This window comes from Haliaeetus leucocephalus, unplaced genomic scaffold (assembly GCF_000737465.1).
Source record: "Haliaeetus leucocephalus isolate CR32 unplaced genomic scaffold, Haliaeetus_leucocephalus-4.0 Scaffold763, whole genome shotgun sequence".
NCBI lineage: Eukaryota > Metazoa > Chordata > Aves > Accipitriformes > Accipitridae > Haliaeetus > Haliaeetus leucocephalus.
The window spans coordinates 1,168,988-1,185,364 of record NW_010973199.1 but is presented as its reverse complement, the minus strand read 5'-3'; the positions used below and the strand labels follow the sequence as shown (position 1 = coordinate 1,185,364).

The 16,377-nt window shown below is 44.7% G+C and overlaps 1 protein-coding gene and 1 pseudogene across 1 annotated transcript in view; both read right to left on the bottom strand.

The window, feature by feature from the left end:
* Nucleotides 1-3,169, bottom strand: part of PANX2 (pannexin 2) — a 26,455-nt gene extending 23,286 nt beyond the window's left edge. Inside the window, exon 1 of the mRNA XM_010581318.1 lies at nt 3,105-3,169. Within this exon, the coding sequence (XP_010579620.1) occupies nt 3,105-3,169 (65 nt within the window). The remainder of the gene's footprint in view (nt 1-3,104) is intronic.
* A 91-nt stretch (nt 3,170-3,260) lies between these two features.
* Nucleotides 3,261-5,371, bottom strand: LOC104840406 (annotated as a pseudogene).
* Nucleotides 5,372-16,377: the final 11,006 nt, after the last annotated feature.

The following is a 16,377-nucleotide window of genomic DNA, read 5'->3' as shown; positions in this document are numbered from 1 at the left end:
GTGGCTTGTGAGAAGGGGGAGGGGAGTGGCGGCCGTGAGGGAAAGGGAGACCCTCACCCGAGCTGGCTGCGCCCTGAAGGTCTGGAACCTGCGGGCACGTCAGGGTTTAGGTGCTCCCGTCAGAAACCCTTCCAGCTGCTTGCTTTTTAAAGCTCGTGTGGGGTTAGTCGTGCCTGATAAAGCAGCCCGAGGGGTGGAGAGCTTGCCAGAAACGCAGAGGGCAGCTTTCGGCTTGCCTCAGCCTAGTGGGGTTCGGGCCTGTGTCTTCACACAGGGGAGCAGGCCTTGCTGTCCATCGCTGGAACGGGCTGGGGACGGAGCACGTATTATCGCTCCCTGGGCAAAAGCTGGACCACACGGCATCAAAGGGGGACGTATGTGCTGCATCGTAGCCAGCAGCTATGGCGTTCAGACAAAAGCTTCGGGTCACAGTTCCTCTTTCTTAAGTTGCTTACGGATTTTATATTTAGCAGTACTTAGATGAAAACCAGAGATGCGCTTAAACAAGTATCGCTGACAGTTCTCTCAAAGATTTGCAGTTGTCATCTGCAACGTAGCATGAGTAAGGCCGAGATTTTCATCTTTTCCTTGAAATTTCCCATTCCGCAGCCACTGTGAACAATATGATGGTCCTGCTTGTTATTCAAGTTTAAATATTTGGTGCAAAATTAAATAGTACGTCTTGGCAGGAGTCCTTCCATCCAGGGAGGGGGGTAATGAGCAAGGCAAGAAGGATGGCCTGATGGTGACAGCCCTGATGAAGGATCCCAGGCAGCAGACACAAAGCTGTCAGTGCCACATGCTGCTGAAGAGCACTGAGGATGAGAAGGCAGGAGAGCCTAAACCTGAAGCTGTCACCATCACTTGGTTCATCTTCCCTGCTCCTCACCTTCCATAGGCTCTGTGGCTTGTTGGTCCTCTGTAAGGACCAACACGCAGTATCTGCCTCATGGGCAGAAGACAGGGAAGAGAGGTACCATCTCAACAATCCTTCCTAACTGCAGTGATGGAGGGATGCAACAAATTCTCTTGCCATAGCTGTATTTGGGCTGTGCGTGTATTTTATCAGCCCTTAACATACTGGCTTTCCATTCCAACAACAAACAACTGAAACTCCTTATGCACTTGTTATTGCTGCTGCCAGAGGGATGATACTGAGCAAGGTGGACTGACAGCCTGAGGCAGTACAGCTAATCTTCTGCAAAAATTTTGCTCAGACTTTCAACATCGTAGTCGTTTTACTGTGCTTTTCTCCTCTGTTGACATTCTTGTCCTACTCATTGAGATCGTTGCTGAAAGACCATTTTCATAATCCTCACTTTGTCATCTCCTTTTTGAATCCTTTCTTTTGCCCGTCCAGTTATTTAATTCAAAACAACTGCTTGCTTTTTGCTTTCAGAGGCTTCCTGTGGTATTTCTCCTCCTATCTTCCCCTGCCTAAGCCCTTACCACTTGCCTGCTATCTAGATGCTGACTCTAGATGCTTCCTCGTGTTTTCCCATGAGGAAATAATGCCAGCCTCTAGCAACCATTTCTGAGGAAGCTCGGTGTAAACATCTACAAACTTTAAGAACATAGGAGCAGCCATCCTGGGTCCCTCTAGTCCCTCATTACATTTCCAAGTGTGGCCATAACTGGACAATTAAGGAAGCATAACAATGAGGCAACCTGTGTTGATGCCTTTTCCCTGCCACTGCCCCATCTTTCAACTATGTTCAGGGCATTTCCTGAGCTTGTGATGGTGTAATAACCCCCAAAAGGTCTCTTCCCACAGTATTCTTTCTGGTCTCCTGTTGGGACTGTGCAAATTTCTGGCATCCACAGCCTTTTTGTTAAGGAATTCCACAGGATTACAACCTGTTATATCAACACCACTGTTTGTTTCAGTTTCTGTTTGTTTCAAACATAGTTTAATTTGATGGGCCCCAGTTATGGGAAGGTATTTGGATCAATCCCTATTCATCTTTTCCATGACGCATATGCTTTTGTAGACATTTATTGTATCTTCCCCCTAAATTATATCTAGTTTCACATTTAATATGCAAGGAGTCCTACTGGCATAGAAAAATAACCATAAATCAGACACTCCACTTTTAAAATAAGTATGACATCCACAAGTAATTTAAATTTCTCTTTTGGAGCTTACTTCATTATAATACCATTATTTGATTTAATCATATCGATTTTGTAATCTTGCTTGGCAAGATTATGTCTGTATAGCAGGCCAAAGAGACAGTCAAGATGGAACAGTACTGTCAGACCAAAACATGTGGGTAAACAGAAACGTGTAGTAGGGCAGAGACTGGGACACAGAAAATTACTGCCATAATTTACAGACAAATACCATAGCCAAGTTTCTCAGCAATAATATGCTGGCATGTGTGCTGCTGGATAATCTAGACAATAAGCAGGCTGTGATAATAATCCTGTGCTAATAAATATTTCACAAACTGCTGGTAGGGTCAGAAATTGATTTACAGATCAAAGTGGAAAGTCATGTGAATGAATTCTAATTAATTCTAACAAAAGATCAAAAAAGGAGTATTATTTTTAGACAGTTTGAATAAATCATTTGGTATTATCATACAGACTATATTGATTCTTCAAGGTAAAGTGTGTGGCTTTTTAAAATCTTGTTTTCTGAAGTTCTGAAAGTTCAGAAATTTAAAAGCAAATGAGTAAAAGTGAGAGACTGATTGCAAATTCTGATGCGGAGACCTGTAGCATCTAGAATATGCCTTCTAAGCAGAGGGTACACTACCTCTAGGTGCAGGGTGAGATTTATCTGTTCAAATGTGAAGGCATCTGAGCTAGATATTGTAGAGCACTATTCCTGAATCATGTAGGAGGAGAAATAACTAAAAGTAATGGTGCAGTTCATGTGACAAAATGCAGAGGTCCTCTTCAAAGTGAGATGAATCATTTCCACATTGTAGGTGTCCAGAGTTCACACACAATCCCACTCACTGTCTCTTATATTACAGTTTGTCCCAGCTTAGCCATTTCCCCAAGGGCCACTGTGTGTTGTCCTTGTCCTTGTCAGTTCCCGGTCACTTGGGAATTGCTGCCTTTTAATCTGGTGGTTTTAACATTGGTCACATTACCATGAATCCTTCATGCAGTCCCCTGGGGTGTCTTTATGGAAAGGATGCAGCTTCTCTGATAACATCGTCAAGGAGCAGAAGGACTGGGAAGCAGCTGTGGGGTGTTTCTTGCCTTCAGCCAAGGCTGTGACTCTAATCCGTGTAGCCTTTGCCCCATCAGCCCACCTTGGGAATCACATCCCTCACCAAGCAGCGGCGTGGGGGCAGTGTGGCCCTCGTGCAGACCAAGTACTCCCATGGTTGCATGGATGCTTTTGCTAGGCTAGGTTTGCAGTTAGTGCTGCCACAGCTCTGCAGGTACTGCTGTCTGTCTACGTCAGCAGCAGTCATGCCTTTGGTGAGAGCAGTCATTCCTTTGCAGATGCACCCAGTAAGACGAGACTGTGTGGGGTTGGCAATGGGAACTGCCAGATGGCAGTGAGCTGTGACAGTGGGTCTTGGCACTGAGGTGAGGGTTTTGGCAGTAAAGTGAAGTGAGATGCCGGATGATAGTGAAAAGTGGCAACTGGCAATGCAGCCTGGCTGTGGCTGCTGGCACCGAGATGAAGCTTTGGCAGTGAGAGGAGAATCTGTGCTCCCTGTCAAGAAAAAGTGACTCTTAACAGTAAGATGTGATACTGTTGCTGACATTGGTGAAGTGTTTTTTGCAGCAATGCATGTCTCCTTGCTAATGGATCTCTTCTGGGATTGTTTAGAATAGAATAGACTATTTCAGTTGGAAGGGACCTACAACGATCATCTAGTCCAACTGCCTGACCAATTCAGGGCTGATCAAGAGTTAAAGCATGTTATTAAGGGCATTGTCCAAATGCCTCTTAAACACTGACAGGCTTGGGGCATCGACCACCGCTCTAGGAAGCCTGTTCCAGTGTTTGACCACCCTCTCGGTAAAGAAATGCTTCCTCATGTCCAGTCTAAACCTCCCCTGATGCAGCTTTGAGCCATTCCCTATCACTGGATCCCAGGGAGAAGACCTCAGCACCTCCCTCTCCACTTCCCCTCCTCAGGAAGCTGTAGAGAGCAACGAGGTCTCCCCTCAGCCTCCTGTTCTTCAAACTTGATGACCCCAAATTCCTCAGCCACTCCTAATAGGACATGCCTTCCAGCCCTTTCACCACCTTTGTTGCCTTCCTCTGGACTCATTCAAGGACCTTCACATCCCTCTTAAATTGTGGGGCCCAGAACTCCACACAGTACTCAAGGTGAGGCCACACCGATGCTAAATACAGCAGGATAATCACGTCTTTTGAGCAGCTGGTTATGCTGTGTTTGATGCACCCCAGGATGTGGTTTGCCCTGTTGGCTACTAGGGCACACCACTGACTAATATTGAGCCTGCTGCCAACCAGCACCCCCAGATCTCCTTCTGCAGGGCTGATCTCCAGCCACTCCTCTCCCAGTTTATGCTTGGGCCCGGCATTACTCCGTCCTAGGTGCAGAATCCTCCATTTTGACTTGTTAAATTTCTTCCCATTAATCATTGCCCAATGCTCCAATCTATCTAGATCCCTCTGCAAGGCCTTTTGTCCCTCAAGAGAGTCAACAGCACCTCCCAGTTTGGTATCATCAGCAAACTTGCTAATGGTGCGTTTAACTCCTGCACCCAAATCATTGATAAATATATTGAACAGGACTGGCCTTAGAGTTGAACCCTAAGGAACACCACTGATGACTGGTCGCCAGCCAGATGCAGCCCCATTCACTGCAACCCTTTGAGCCCTGCTGTTCAGCCAGTTCTTCACCCAGTACACCGTGAATCCACTCATCCCACAGTTGGACAACTTGTCCAGAAGGATGCTGTGAGGGATAGCATCAAAAGCCTCACTAAAATCCAGAAAAACTACATCCACCACCTTCCCTTATCCACTAGGCGGGTAACCTTATCATAGAAGGATATCAAATTAGTTAAACAGGACTTTCCTTTGTGAACACTTATTGACTGTGCCTGATGATTGCGTTATTCTTCAAATGCCTTTCAATAGTGCCCAGTATAATCTTCTTCATAATTTTTCCAGGAACTGAGGTTAAGAGGTTAACTAAGACTAAGAGGTCTTCCCTGGGTCTTACCTCATGCCCTTCTTGTAGATTGGAATAACATTGGCTAGCTTCCAGTCAGCAGGGACCTCCCTGGACTCCCAAAACCTTTGGTAGATGATCAAGGGGGGTCCTGCCATAACATCCACTAGCTTCTTCAGAACTCTGGGATGAATCCAGAGATGAACCCAGGCCCTGTCATGGTTTAAGACCAGCTGGCAACAAAGCACCATGAGGCCGCTTGCTCACTTGTCCCCCTGTGGGATGATGAGGAGAAAATATAAAGAAAAGCTTGTGGGTCAAGACAAGGGCAGGGAGGGATCACTCACCAATTACTGTCACGGACAAAACCCAGACTTGACTTGGGAAAAAAACCTGAAATCAATTTCATTTGTTACCAATCAAATCAAAACAGGATAATGAGAAGTAAACCCAAATCTTAAAACACCTTCCCCCCACCCCTCCCTCCTTCCCAGCTCAACCCCACTCCCAGTTCTCTCCCTCCTCCCCTCTGCAGCGCAGGGGGACGGGGAATGTGGGTTGGGGTCAGCTCGCCACCCCTTGTCTCTGCCGCTCCTTCTTCCTCAGGGGGAGGACTCCTCACTCGTCCTCTGCTCCACGGTAGGGTCCCTCCCACGAGAGACAGTCCTCCATGAACTTCCCTGGCGTGGGTCCTTTCTGCGGGCCACAGATCTTCAGACACAGGCTGCTCCAGCGCGGGCTTTCCCATGGAGTCATGGACATCTTCAGGGGCATCCACCTCCTCTGGCGTGGGGTCCTTCACAGGCTGCAGATGGGCATCTGCTCCTCTGGCGCACCTCTTCCCCTCCTTCCTCCCTGACCTGGTGTCCGCAGAGGGGTTCCTCTCACATCCCAATCCCCTCCTCGCTGCAGGTTCCCCCTCTTCACTCTGTTCTCCCAGAGGTGATTGATAGCGCTGTCACTGATGGGCTCAGCCTTGGCCAGAGGTGGGTCCGACTTGGAGCTGGGGAAGCTTCGAGCAGCTTCTCAAGGTAGCCCCCTCCCCCACTACCAAAACCCTGCCACACAAACCCAATGCAGGCCCTATGGACTTGTGAACATCGAGCTGATACAGCTGGTCCCTTACAATGTCATTGACCACAAATGGAAAGTCACTGTTCCCACACTCGTGGTCCTCTGACTCAGGGGACCAGGCAGCCCAGTCTTACTATGACTGAGGCAAAGAAAGCATTGAATGCAGCCACTTTTTCTTCATCCCTATTAGCCAGATGACCATCTTCAACAAGTATCGGTCCAATATTTTCTTTAGACCTCCTCTTTTTTATGTCTCTTATACTCCTAGTCCTGCAGCTCTCTGGGGAAACCTATTCAACTGGACCTTAAAAGTTTCAGCTCACTGTGCTGTATATTGTTTCTCAAATAGAAGTGGGTGATTGAAAGCAAATTTTGCTCCCTTCCACTCAGATGAAGTGAGAAGGTCTGAGGAGATTATACAATCAGCCTCATTAAAATGGTTGGAGAAGGAGTACTGATTCCAGGTCCCTTTCCCTTTCCTGTTGGTAATACGTTCAAGCAAAAGAGGCTCCTGCAGGTGGCAGGAGATGGTGCTGACTCTGCAGGGCTGCTGGTGACAGCAGGGTGCTGGGCTGGCTGGCTGCTCGCTCTCCCTTCTGCTTCTACTTCAGCTTCTCCCTGCTGTGCAGAAGAAGGAAGAGGTTGCTGCAGGAAGACATGATGTGGCCTGGGCTCTTTCCCACTGCCATTGTCTGCCACTGTGTCAGCAGTGCAGGCTGTAGGAGACTGATTTCTGCCTTCTTCTTTATGCCCTTTCTTGCTTGTGTCCTCTTGTGCTAAGAAAGGCCTGTGGTGAGGCTTTGAAGTAGCAAGACATTCTCTTGGTGACTTCTGCACCGTCTGCTTGCCATGTGCAAGGATGTACTTGGGTGGAAGCACTGGCATGTGCAGGGCCACACTGTGAGTAAGAGCTCTGCTCGAACACTGGGCTTTGAAATCAGCTAACGCTGCCATTGGAACTAGGAGGGCAACTGAAACTGTTCAAGGGCAAAGAGACTGTGTGAGCACAAAATGGGTTATTTCGTTGCTCTGGTGTGCATGCTGTCTTTGCATAAAACAAGAAACTACTTGGCTTAAACAGAGTTAGCAGGGAAGTCAAGGCTAAAGTAAGATAACATAATTCTGTCCAAAAAGCATGTGGTATAGATGAAATGTAACCAACTTGAACGAAAGGATCTGAAGGGAGTCTTGGGAGTATCTAGATAACAGTATGAGTAGTAATACCATATTGTATCAAAACTGCCTAGATAAACAGTGCTAGAAACACCAAAATGTGGTGTGGATGTAGCAGAATTGGGACCAATGAGGAAAAAAAAAAAACCTAGGGCCAGGTCACTAAATAGGTCCCACTTGTCTGGGACGAGTCTAGGCAGAGAAAGGGAGGTGCAGAGATGGTGAAAAAGTGGGCTGAGGGAAATAAACACTAGGAATTAAAATAACTAAATAGGAAAAAAACCAGGAAATGATGAAAATAACAGGCATTAGGTATAATGCAGTGGAGAACAAAGAAGGGTGGGATATTCTGGTTGCAGAAGTGTGGACACCTCCAGTGGTAAAGCTGACCTGTGGCCCCAAGCCCCCCAGGATGCTAGACGACACCCCTGGGACAACCCGCTGGACTCTCACCAGGTCTATGTCCAAAACACTTGGCCTGCAAGGGTGGGGTGAGAAGGGATGGGCTTGTGCCCTAATACTACGTGGAGAAGGGAAGGCAATAGAACTGCAGTATGATAGAGCTTGCATGCGATATATACAATTTCTTCATAGTCATATAATTGTGAATTACTACTACTACTAACAGGCAATATAACTGTAACTCAGAATTGTTGCGTTTGTAGTGATACAGTTGTGAATGAGTATTACTAATATTAGACATTTGTTCATTAGCCAGTTAGGGTATTATCAGTCTCTTAGAGGTGTGTTGATAATCAATAAATGTCATAAATGTTAATCAGTTACATCTTAGGTCTCTAAAGGAAAAGTCAGAGACATAATATACTATGATCATTATTTTAAAAGCCATTTTATATGCAAAAAGCTAAACCCATTTCATTTCCTGAAAGCTTCCCAACTAGTTATCAACAGCAACCAAGAAAATGAAACAGGGAATACTTTTGTGTCCTTTGATGTGGGACTTTTTGCAACATTGACCTAGTTGTTGTGTTAAACGATAAAGAAGTTTGGCAGAAAATAAACCCCCTTGCGTTCCAGCTTATCCTCAGATATTGGAGGGGCTGGGGATTGCTAGGTTTAGATGCTGAGTGAGGCCCAATTCAGCACTGTAAGTCCAGTCGTGGTCAATATATTGAACTATCATGGTTACGGATGCACAAAAAGCACACTGTACTTTCAATTTAGTCATGTTCAATGAACTAGAATGGCCAGATTTAAGGAGTTTGGCCATGTTCAACGAACTATCACAGCTAGATTAATGAACAGTACAGTTTATTAAAGCAATAGGAGTACAGGTTCTTTTGGATTATCAGTGATAAATACACTGTCTGCAAAGCATGTGCAAATAATAATATAGTTGACTACAAGCACACTAAATTATGGAAAAATGCTATAGAGATTTCTAAGTTTCCCGGGGAAGCACTTGGTATAACCGAGGGTTCGAGTCTTACCCAATAGGTGTCCCTGTGGGGGGGAAGAGAGGTTCAGCATGTCGACTGATCCCAGAAGTCACCGATGTCCTTCCGACTTGTCTATGATGGTATCTTCCCTAGCATTCCTCCACTCCTAAGCCCTTTTATACTATTTTCTTATTTTTAGGTAGAGCTTGAGTGACTCTAGTCATACATACCTTTGTTATGATTGGTGTAAAATCTCCTCACTTTACTTTTGAATGTATATGCTAGAGAAAATTCAGAGTGCATGCTCAGTGAGGGGTGGTTGCACATTGAAGGTGGGTAGGTTTTGGGATGGAGGTGTGTTTTGGTATTATAATGACATTATAATGAGCAAAGTTCACCCAGAGAACATGATTTAGCACATCACTACTCCAGAACTGGGCACTTCTGATATAAATCAGAAGTAAGGCCATAGCATTGACAGAACCCCATTGTTTCACCTCCTTGCTTCAGTGGATTCAATGCAGGGACCTTCCATTCTTGTTCCAGTAGTTCCAGTTCTCTATCCTTGCAGTGCTATCACAGAGCCTGGCCGTGGTGTCTCCACTCTGTTTCACCCTCCGTGTTGTTTCTCAGAGCCAGCATATCAAGCTCCCCTGGTTGCTAACATCTAAGGTTGCAGGTTATGTTGCTTAGGGAACTATTATGGAACAGATTTTGTGTATATCCACTACATCCCACCCTGGAGGTTCACCTCCTCTTAAGAGGGGACATATCAATAAGTCACCTCCAGCAACCATTCCACACCTAGTGCTTTTATTCTAATGTCATATGGCATTGATCATTGTGGAGTCAAGAGAACTTACAGTGGTGCAAGCCAAAAGGCTGTCTGGGGTCCAAACATGGATGTTTTGTGGGGGCTCAATACTGCGGCTGAAGACAGCGAGACATGGTGCTGAAATGCTTCAGCAGCAGGGACTGCAGCTGCATACAGACTGCTCATGGTGGGAAACGCATACAGTATTGGAAAGGTTGGGTACGACAGCGCATGGGACCTGGAGATGAAATTACCAATGTGAGATTGAAGACACATCCAGACAGAGCCCACCAAAGTACAGAAACTAATACCAAGGGAAAAAACCAAAGAAAACAGCATCTTGAAAATTTATTTGAATTTAGTTTTGGCAGTTTGTATTACTTCAGAGGAGACTAAAGACATAAATGCATTGTGTATTGAGTTGATGGTGTCTTTATACTTGTATCTTTCTGTTGCCAGAAGACAGCTTGTTTCTTGTTTTAGTCTCTTGCTTCAAAATTTCAAATTCTGACAAAAAGAAAGCAAAGCACATGCTTAACTGCTTTGCTCAGTACAGATTGCAATCAGCAACATTCTTTCAAATTCCACTCTGAAGCTTGCAAAGTAAAGGCTTCATCCTGCCAGGCAGTGGTATTAAGTATCACATGGAAGGCCCTCATAATTCCAGTTCAGTGTAGCAAGGAGCTTTTAAAGTTGAAGTAAACTCCTAATGCAAATGAACAAGGAAGTACAGATGAGATGATGATGGCTTTTTTTTTTTTCATTAAACCCTAAGTGAAGGGGTGAAAGCCCTGATTTTCTGCTGCTAGTCCTGCTTGTTTTGGGCATCACAAGCTAAAATACGTAAGTATCGTTTGGAGCAAGGAACAAAACTCTTCAGGACTCATGAACTGCTGGGAGTCCTCTTCTCGCTGTGCTACACACAGGTCGCCTATTGCTTGTCCCCTCTCCCTGGTCCCATTAAACTTGCACTCAGTGCTGTACATTGGCTCTGCTTCAGCAGGACGGACAGAGAACACTGCTGCTGTAGCCTATTTTGTAGCATGATTAGGCATTTTATTGAGAAGTACAGATTCAAATTCTTTAGGGTGAAGAGGACCTAAAGGTCAGATATTTCACTTCCCAGGGAAGTGCTCTAACCCCTAGGATACCACGTTGTCTCCTCTGCTACAGGATGTCAGAATTTTCTTTAATGAAAAATAAAGGAAAATGCTCATGTTGTAATTTTACAGTTGCTCAGAGCATTCAGTTATGCTTAATTGTTGTTTTGCTATTTCTGTGCATCAACCTTCAAATAAATGGTATATTAAGAGGAAGGAAGGTTTTAACCTTACATCTTGATATACAGAAGTAGTAGTGGCGGGATTCCTTCTCTTGTTAAGGAGTTGTAGCTGGGTGGATTCTGCATGGAACTCTGAGATCTGCAAGATAAGCTGTGCTGCCAGAAGGCTGAGCATACTGCTGCTCCTCTGGAGGGAGTTTAGGCAGGGAGCTGTGGAAGATACTGCCGCAGAGGCAAAAGAGAGAGGCCATGTTCCAGGAGGTAGAGAAATGCAGGAGGAACAGAGCAGAGAAGTTTGCACCCGTCTGTGGAATAAGAAGGAGACAAGTCGAGGTTAGGGAAAGCAATGCTGGTTCACAACCACCCTAAGCAACTTCCAGCATGTTTTCTTGTGGGTCTTGTACAGGGTTATGAGTACACAGCTCCCTTCTCCCCGCAGCGTGGGTCGGACCTCTGTGTCTTGTTCTGGAGAGATGCACGTGCCTTTCACTGCAAAGATTCCTTTGCAGATGCTTAACAGGGAGTTAAGCTGGCCTTTCCATTTTTGCTGCCACAGAGTGAAGACGATTCCAGGGAGACGGACAGCTCAAGCAAATGAAGGGGAGAAAGAGTTCTCATCCAGGTAGTCTCTAGCCAGCCCTGCATCACATGTCCAAGTACAGACATGAAAGGGAAAGGAAATGAGAAGAGGCAAGAAGGTAAGTGAAACTCCTTCATTTTTCATCAGTTTTTGTTCATGCAGGTTGCAGTCTTTTTGATGGGGACCATTAACTGTTATTATCAATCAGGTGTTCTAACTACACAACTATTTTAACCCCGTTGCATACATTGGCAAAATTAATACAGGTCATTGTTTGTTTTTAACACTTGGTATTGTACATTTAATTGTAAGGAAACGAGAAGGAGCAGCTGTGCCAACATATTATTAATGTATTTGGAAACAGTGAGTAATCTACACAGTTCAATTATAGGGATCCCCATGTCCCCAAGCCAGCAATCTCAGAGATTTACATTTTAATTGATATTTTATTCTGTGAAGGAAAATAAAGGCCCTCAGATACCTAAGTCCTTACAATTAATTAGGCACAAAATACTCCATAAAGATTAACAGTGCCCTCATCCCAGGAGCGCTCTTAAAAAAAACAAACCACCCCCAAACCCCACCCCAAAAGGCAAAAGAAGCACTTTAAAATCTGTAAGCTATCAGTACAACATGTCTAACAACAGTTCACAATCCACAAAACAGCACATGTATTTGCAGTGAGTAATTACTCATTAGAATTGTCAGGCGTGGCATGAATTTGAGCACATATGGCATCCCTAATTTCTGTTGCCTGCTTTAACCTTAAGTCTATAGCTCTTATGAGGGCACATGGTTTGGCTAAGGGATCCACCAGTGTGTAGGCTCTGCTCCACAAAAACATATTTGCCTCTAGTTTTCCAGTTACAGACTGTGACAAAAGCAAGTCATGGCTGTATGTGCATGCTTTTGCAATCTTGACATCCAGATATGTTCAAGCCAGTGCCGTTTTACTTTTGTGTTCCACATGCACAGGCCAACCCTACCCTGAATCTTCTAAATGTACTGGACTGCAAAGTAGAATTGCTGAGAGCCCATTTCAGTACCTGAATAGATTTCTTCAGTCATGTACCCTGGCCCTGAAAGGCTGGAGTACCTCCCTTGCAGCCATGACATCCTCCAGACGTTGTGGAGCCATTACTAGTCATCCCATGTCAGCAAGGCAGTATAATCCCACCTACCATGCTGCGTCTTGTTCTGCTGCTCCTTAAGTGTTGATGGATGAGAACGCAGCATTCATCTTGTTTGCCAGATTTATCATATGCTCCGTGTTCAGTCTCCATACTCAATGCCTTCGCATAATGATGAACTGCCTCTCTGATCTAGTGTCCCAAACCACAATTGCCAGTAAACACAGAACCAAACAGTGTGCAGGCCCTGCAAAGCCATATGCCTTGGCAGACTAACACAACTTCTGCCCTTGAGCCTGCTAAGAAAAAGCAAGTCTCACAATGCACCACAGGGAAGTGTCCTCCTGGGAACAGCTCTGCATTCTCCCACGGAGAGGGTGGATTTGCCCCTACCAACTGCCATAAGACCGTTAGGCACAGCAGGAGCACCAATAACTGTTGATTGGAGCCCGTCAGGCATGACAGCATGTGTGGGGGCGAAGGGAGTTTACCGGTCTCAAGCCTGGCATCCACGTGTGCAGACGTGTGGATACTTCCTAATATGTTCTTGCCTCACGAGGTCAATTATTTTTTGTATATCGAGTTATGGGGATCAGGCAGCCTTTCTCACATCTGGCAGATGCCGCTGGGTATGAATTTGGGCATTGGCCTATCCTCAAGAGATGTTCCAGTGTAAACTGAACCAGATACTGGAAGGACTTAGTGTCCAGAAGACTTCAGCTGGTGACATGCTTCATTGTTAGAAAAAAATATCACAGAAAAGGTAATGCAGAACCAGAATACAATCTTCAGTGGCTTTCGCTGTGTAATGTTTGCAAATGGGCACATACAAATGGAGATTTCCTGGCATTTATTTCCAGAGGTGGGCATATTTTCTCATGGATGCCAAAACATAAATTTCTGGAACAAGAAGATTGGATGAAAACTCCTAATAAAACCAGTGCTTTGCCTAGTTAATAATAAAGCTGTTTTTAATAATAATAATATAGCAACAAAGAGAATGAGTTAAAATAGAAAATAATCTGTTTTTACTATTCAAGAACTCAATCATCTTTTCCCCTTTGAATGAGCTTTGACTATAGCCTATACATGAAAATTTTGGCTTAGTTTCAGCTCAGAGATTTAGAAGTGACTGAAGTAAAGAGCTGAGAAGGAAAAATTCTTGCAGCATTTCTCAAAAAATTCAGAATCCAAATATATGTGAGAAATAGTCAATTCTCAACAGCAATGATCAATATTGGTGCTGCAGATATTACCCTATGCAGCACAGTGAAAACATGTTTTTGCCCCTGTCAGAACCAGCTTGAGTCCAGCAGCAGTAGGCAGCATCTGCATTGCACCCTGCAGTAGTACTGCTGCGTTCCTGTGATTTCCCTGACAGAAGCACATGAAGTCTGGCACAGATAAGAGATACTCCTCACAATTTCTACAGGCACACCACACCTATTACCTGTCCAGTCCTGTATGTCCCGAATAAGTCAGGTTTGCTATGTGCTAGCTGGCTGTCTGTGCACTAACGCAGTGTTTGCATCCACAAACCCACAGTGTCCCCCGCAGTTGCAGTTCTGATCTGCACAAGTCCAATAGTCTTTTCTTCAGGATGTCCAGCAGCTGGGTCTGAACCATCACTGCAACCAAACTGCCCAATGCTTAGAAGTAAGTGACAAACAGCGAAGTCCTTCTAGTCCATCCAGTAGCCTTGTCCCAGCTCCCCACAGGGCTTAGTAGCTCAGGTGTAGTGTGGGACAAAGGCAAGAAACCTGCCTGGGCTGAGGAACAGGAACTCGTTCCCCAGGAGTCTGAGTGCTGGGCAATGCCATGCAGGGTCATTAGTGTGACTCTCTTGTTTTTGCTGTCTGCATCTTCATTATCTAGATTTTAAGGCTATCTATCTGGAGTATCCTAGCCTCTTGTGCCTTTGAACCACGTAAAACTACAGCTCAAAACCTGAATAATAAATGTATTTTCTGTAATTTACATCCTCTGAGTAGTTCTATTGACTTAATGTTAAAAAGGTGTGCAAGCAAATTCGATGCCCAAAATTATCACAAGGCAAACTAAACTGATAAAGGTTTGAAGTAATACTAATTCTGTCTTGTTCCAGAGATAGTAATTATCAGTCCTCCAGTAAAGGACAAAATTGCAAACAGATACTCCCAGATATATTGTAAGAAATTTCTGCTTGCTTCAGACAGTTTTGACAAATTTAATTTTTTATTTGGCCTTATTTTATTTCTCTTATTTTAGAAGATTATTGAAGAAACTTTTCACCTTCCTATGAGAAGGAAAGGACATGTGTGAACAATAGGAATTCTAATTAGGTGCAAGAAAAAAAAATTACCCTAATGGTGGTCAAACACTGGAAGAGGTTGCTCAGCAAAGCAGAGTCTCCATCCTTGGAGCTATTAAAAACTTGACTGTACATGGTCCTGAGCAACCTGACCCTGTTGGACGCGCTCAGACCAGGGGGGATGGACTAGATGATCTCCAGAGGTCCCTTCCATGCTAAACCTATTCTATAACCTTATGTTACATAGGTAGTATTTCATGTCTCTGTTACATCTGGAAAGATGCCCAAACCCAGAAAGAAAACATGCCCTTGAGAGCTACTGTGGTGTTAAGTGCTGTATAGCTGCTGCAAATCATGTCCCTCCATTCCTGGCTGCAAACATTTTGCTTTGTAAGTGATGTCACCCATAAGAGCTATTAGGGTAAGATTACATACATTTACTGAAGAGCTGGATTCTCATCTATCAACAAAACAGGTTTTCCTTGTAATCCTATGAATGTAACTGATGCAGCCTTGGGCAAAACATTTTTAATTTGTGTGCTGTTCTGTTAGTTTTGGCAAACCTGCACATGCTGCTGGTTGTGTCCCTCGTTCTGTAAAACCTGACACACTTCCTTAATTTTATTGTCCTACAGTCAGCCATACTAAAAAAAGTTTAAATATTCACATTAGTAAGGCTAAGCCACTGCACACGTTTGCAAATGGTCTGCATTTGTACATCGTTCAGCACAAGCGGGCTGCAGCCTGGCTGAGCTCTCGCTGGGTGCTGCTGTCATCTAGGTGTAATAACGTAGAGGTCTCCAGTATTAACTTGACTGTACTGAGCTACTTACCTCTGAACAGAGAATATCAATGGCTGAATAATTTCCCCATTATGCTGAATTTATATTATAAAATACTGATTTTGGCAAAAGCCCCTACTGCTAGAGTATGCCGAAAGCTGTAAGCTGAAGGTATTGATCAAATCCCTTTTGTTTGTGGGGATAAAGACAAGTGGCAAAGTTCCTTATATAAAGTTGGTACAGCGTGTCTTGGTTTCAGCTGGGATAGTTCATTTTCTTCCTAGCAGCTGGTACAGTGCTGTGTTCTGGATTCAGTGTGAGAATAACGTTGATAACACACTGATGTTTTAGTTGTTGCTATGTAGTGCTTATCCTAAGTCAAGGATTTCTCAGTTTCCCATGCTCTGCAAGTGAAGAGGTGCACAAGAAGCTGGGAGGGAGTATAGCCGGGACAGCTGACCCGAACCTGCCAAAGGGATATTCCATACCATAGGATGTCATGGCCAGTATACAAACTGGGGGGAGTTGGCCAGAAGGGGCAGAGCGCTGCTCAGGCATCGGTCAGTGGGTGGTGAGCAATTGCCTTGTGCATCACTTGTCTTTCTTGGGTTTTATCTCTCTTTTTGTTATCTTCCTTTTCACTACTATTATTATATTTTATTTCAATTAGTAAACTGTTCTTATCTCAACCCATGAGTTTTACTCCCCCCCCCCCCCCCCCCCCACCCCACT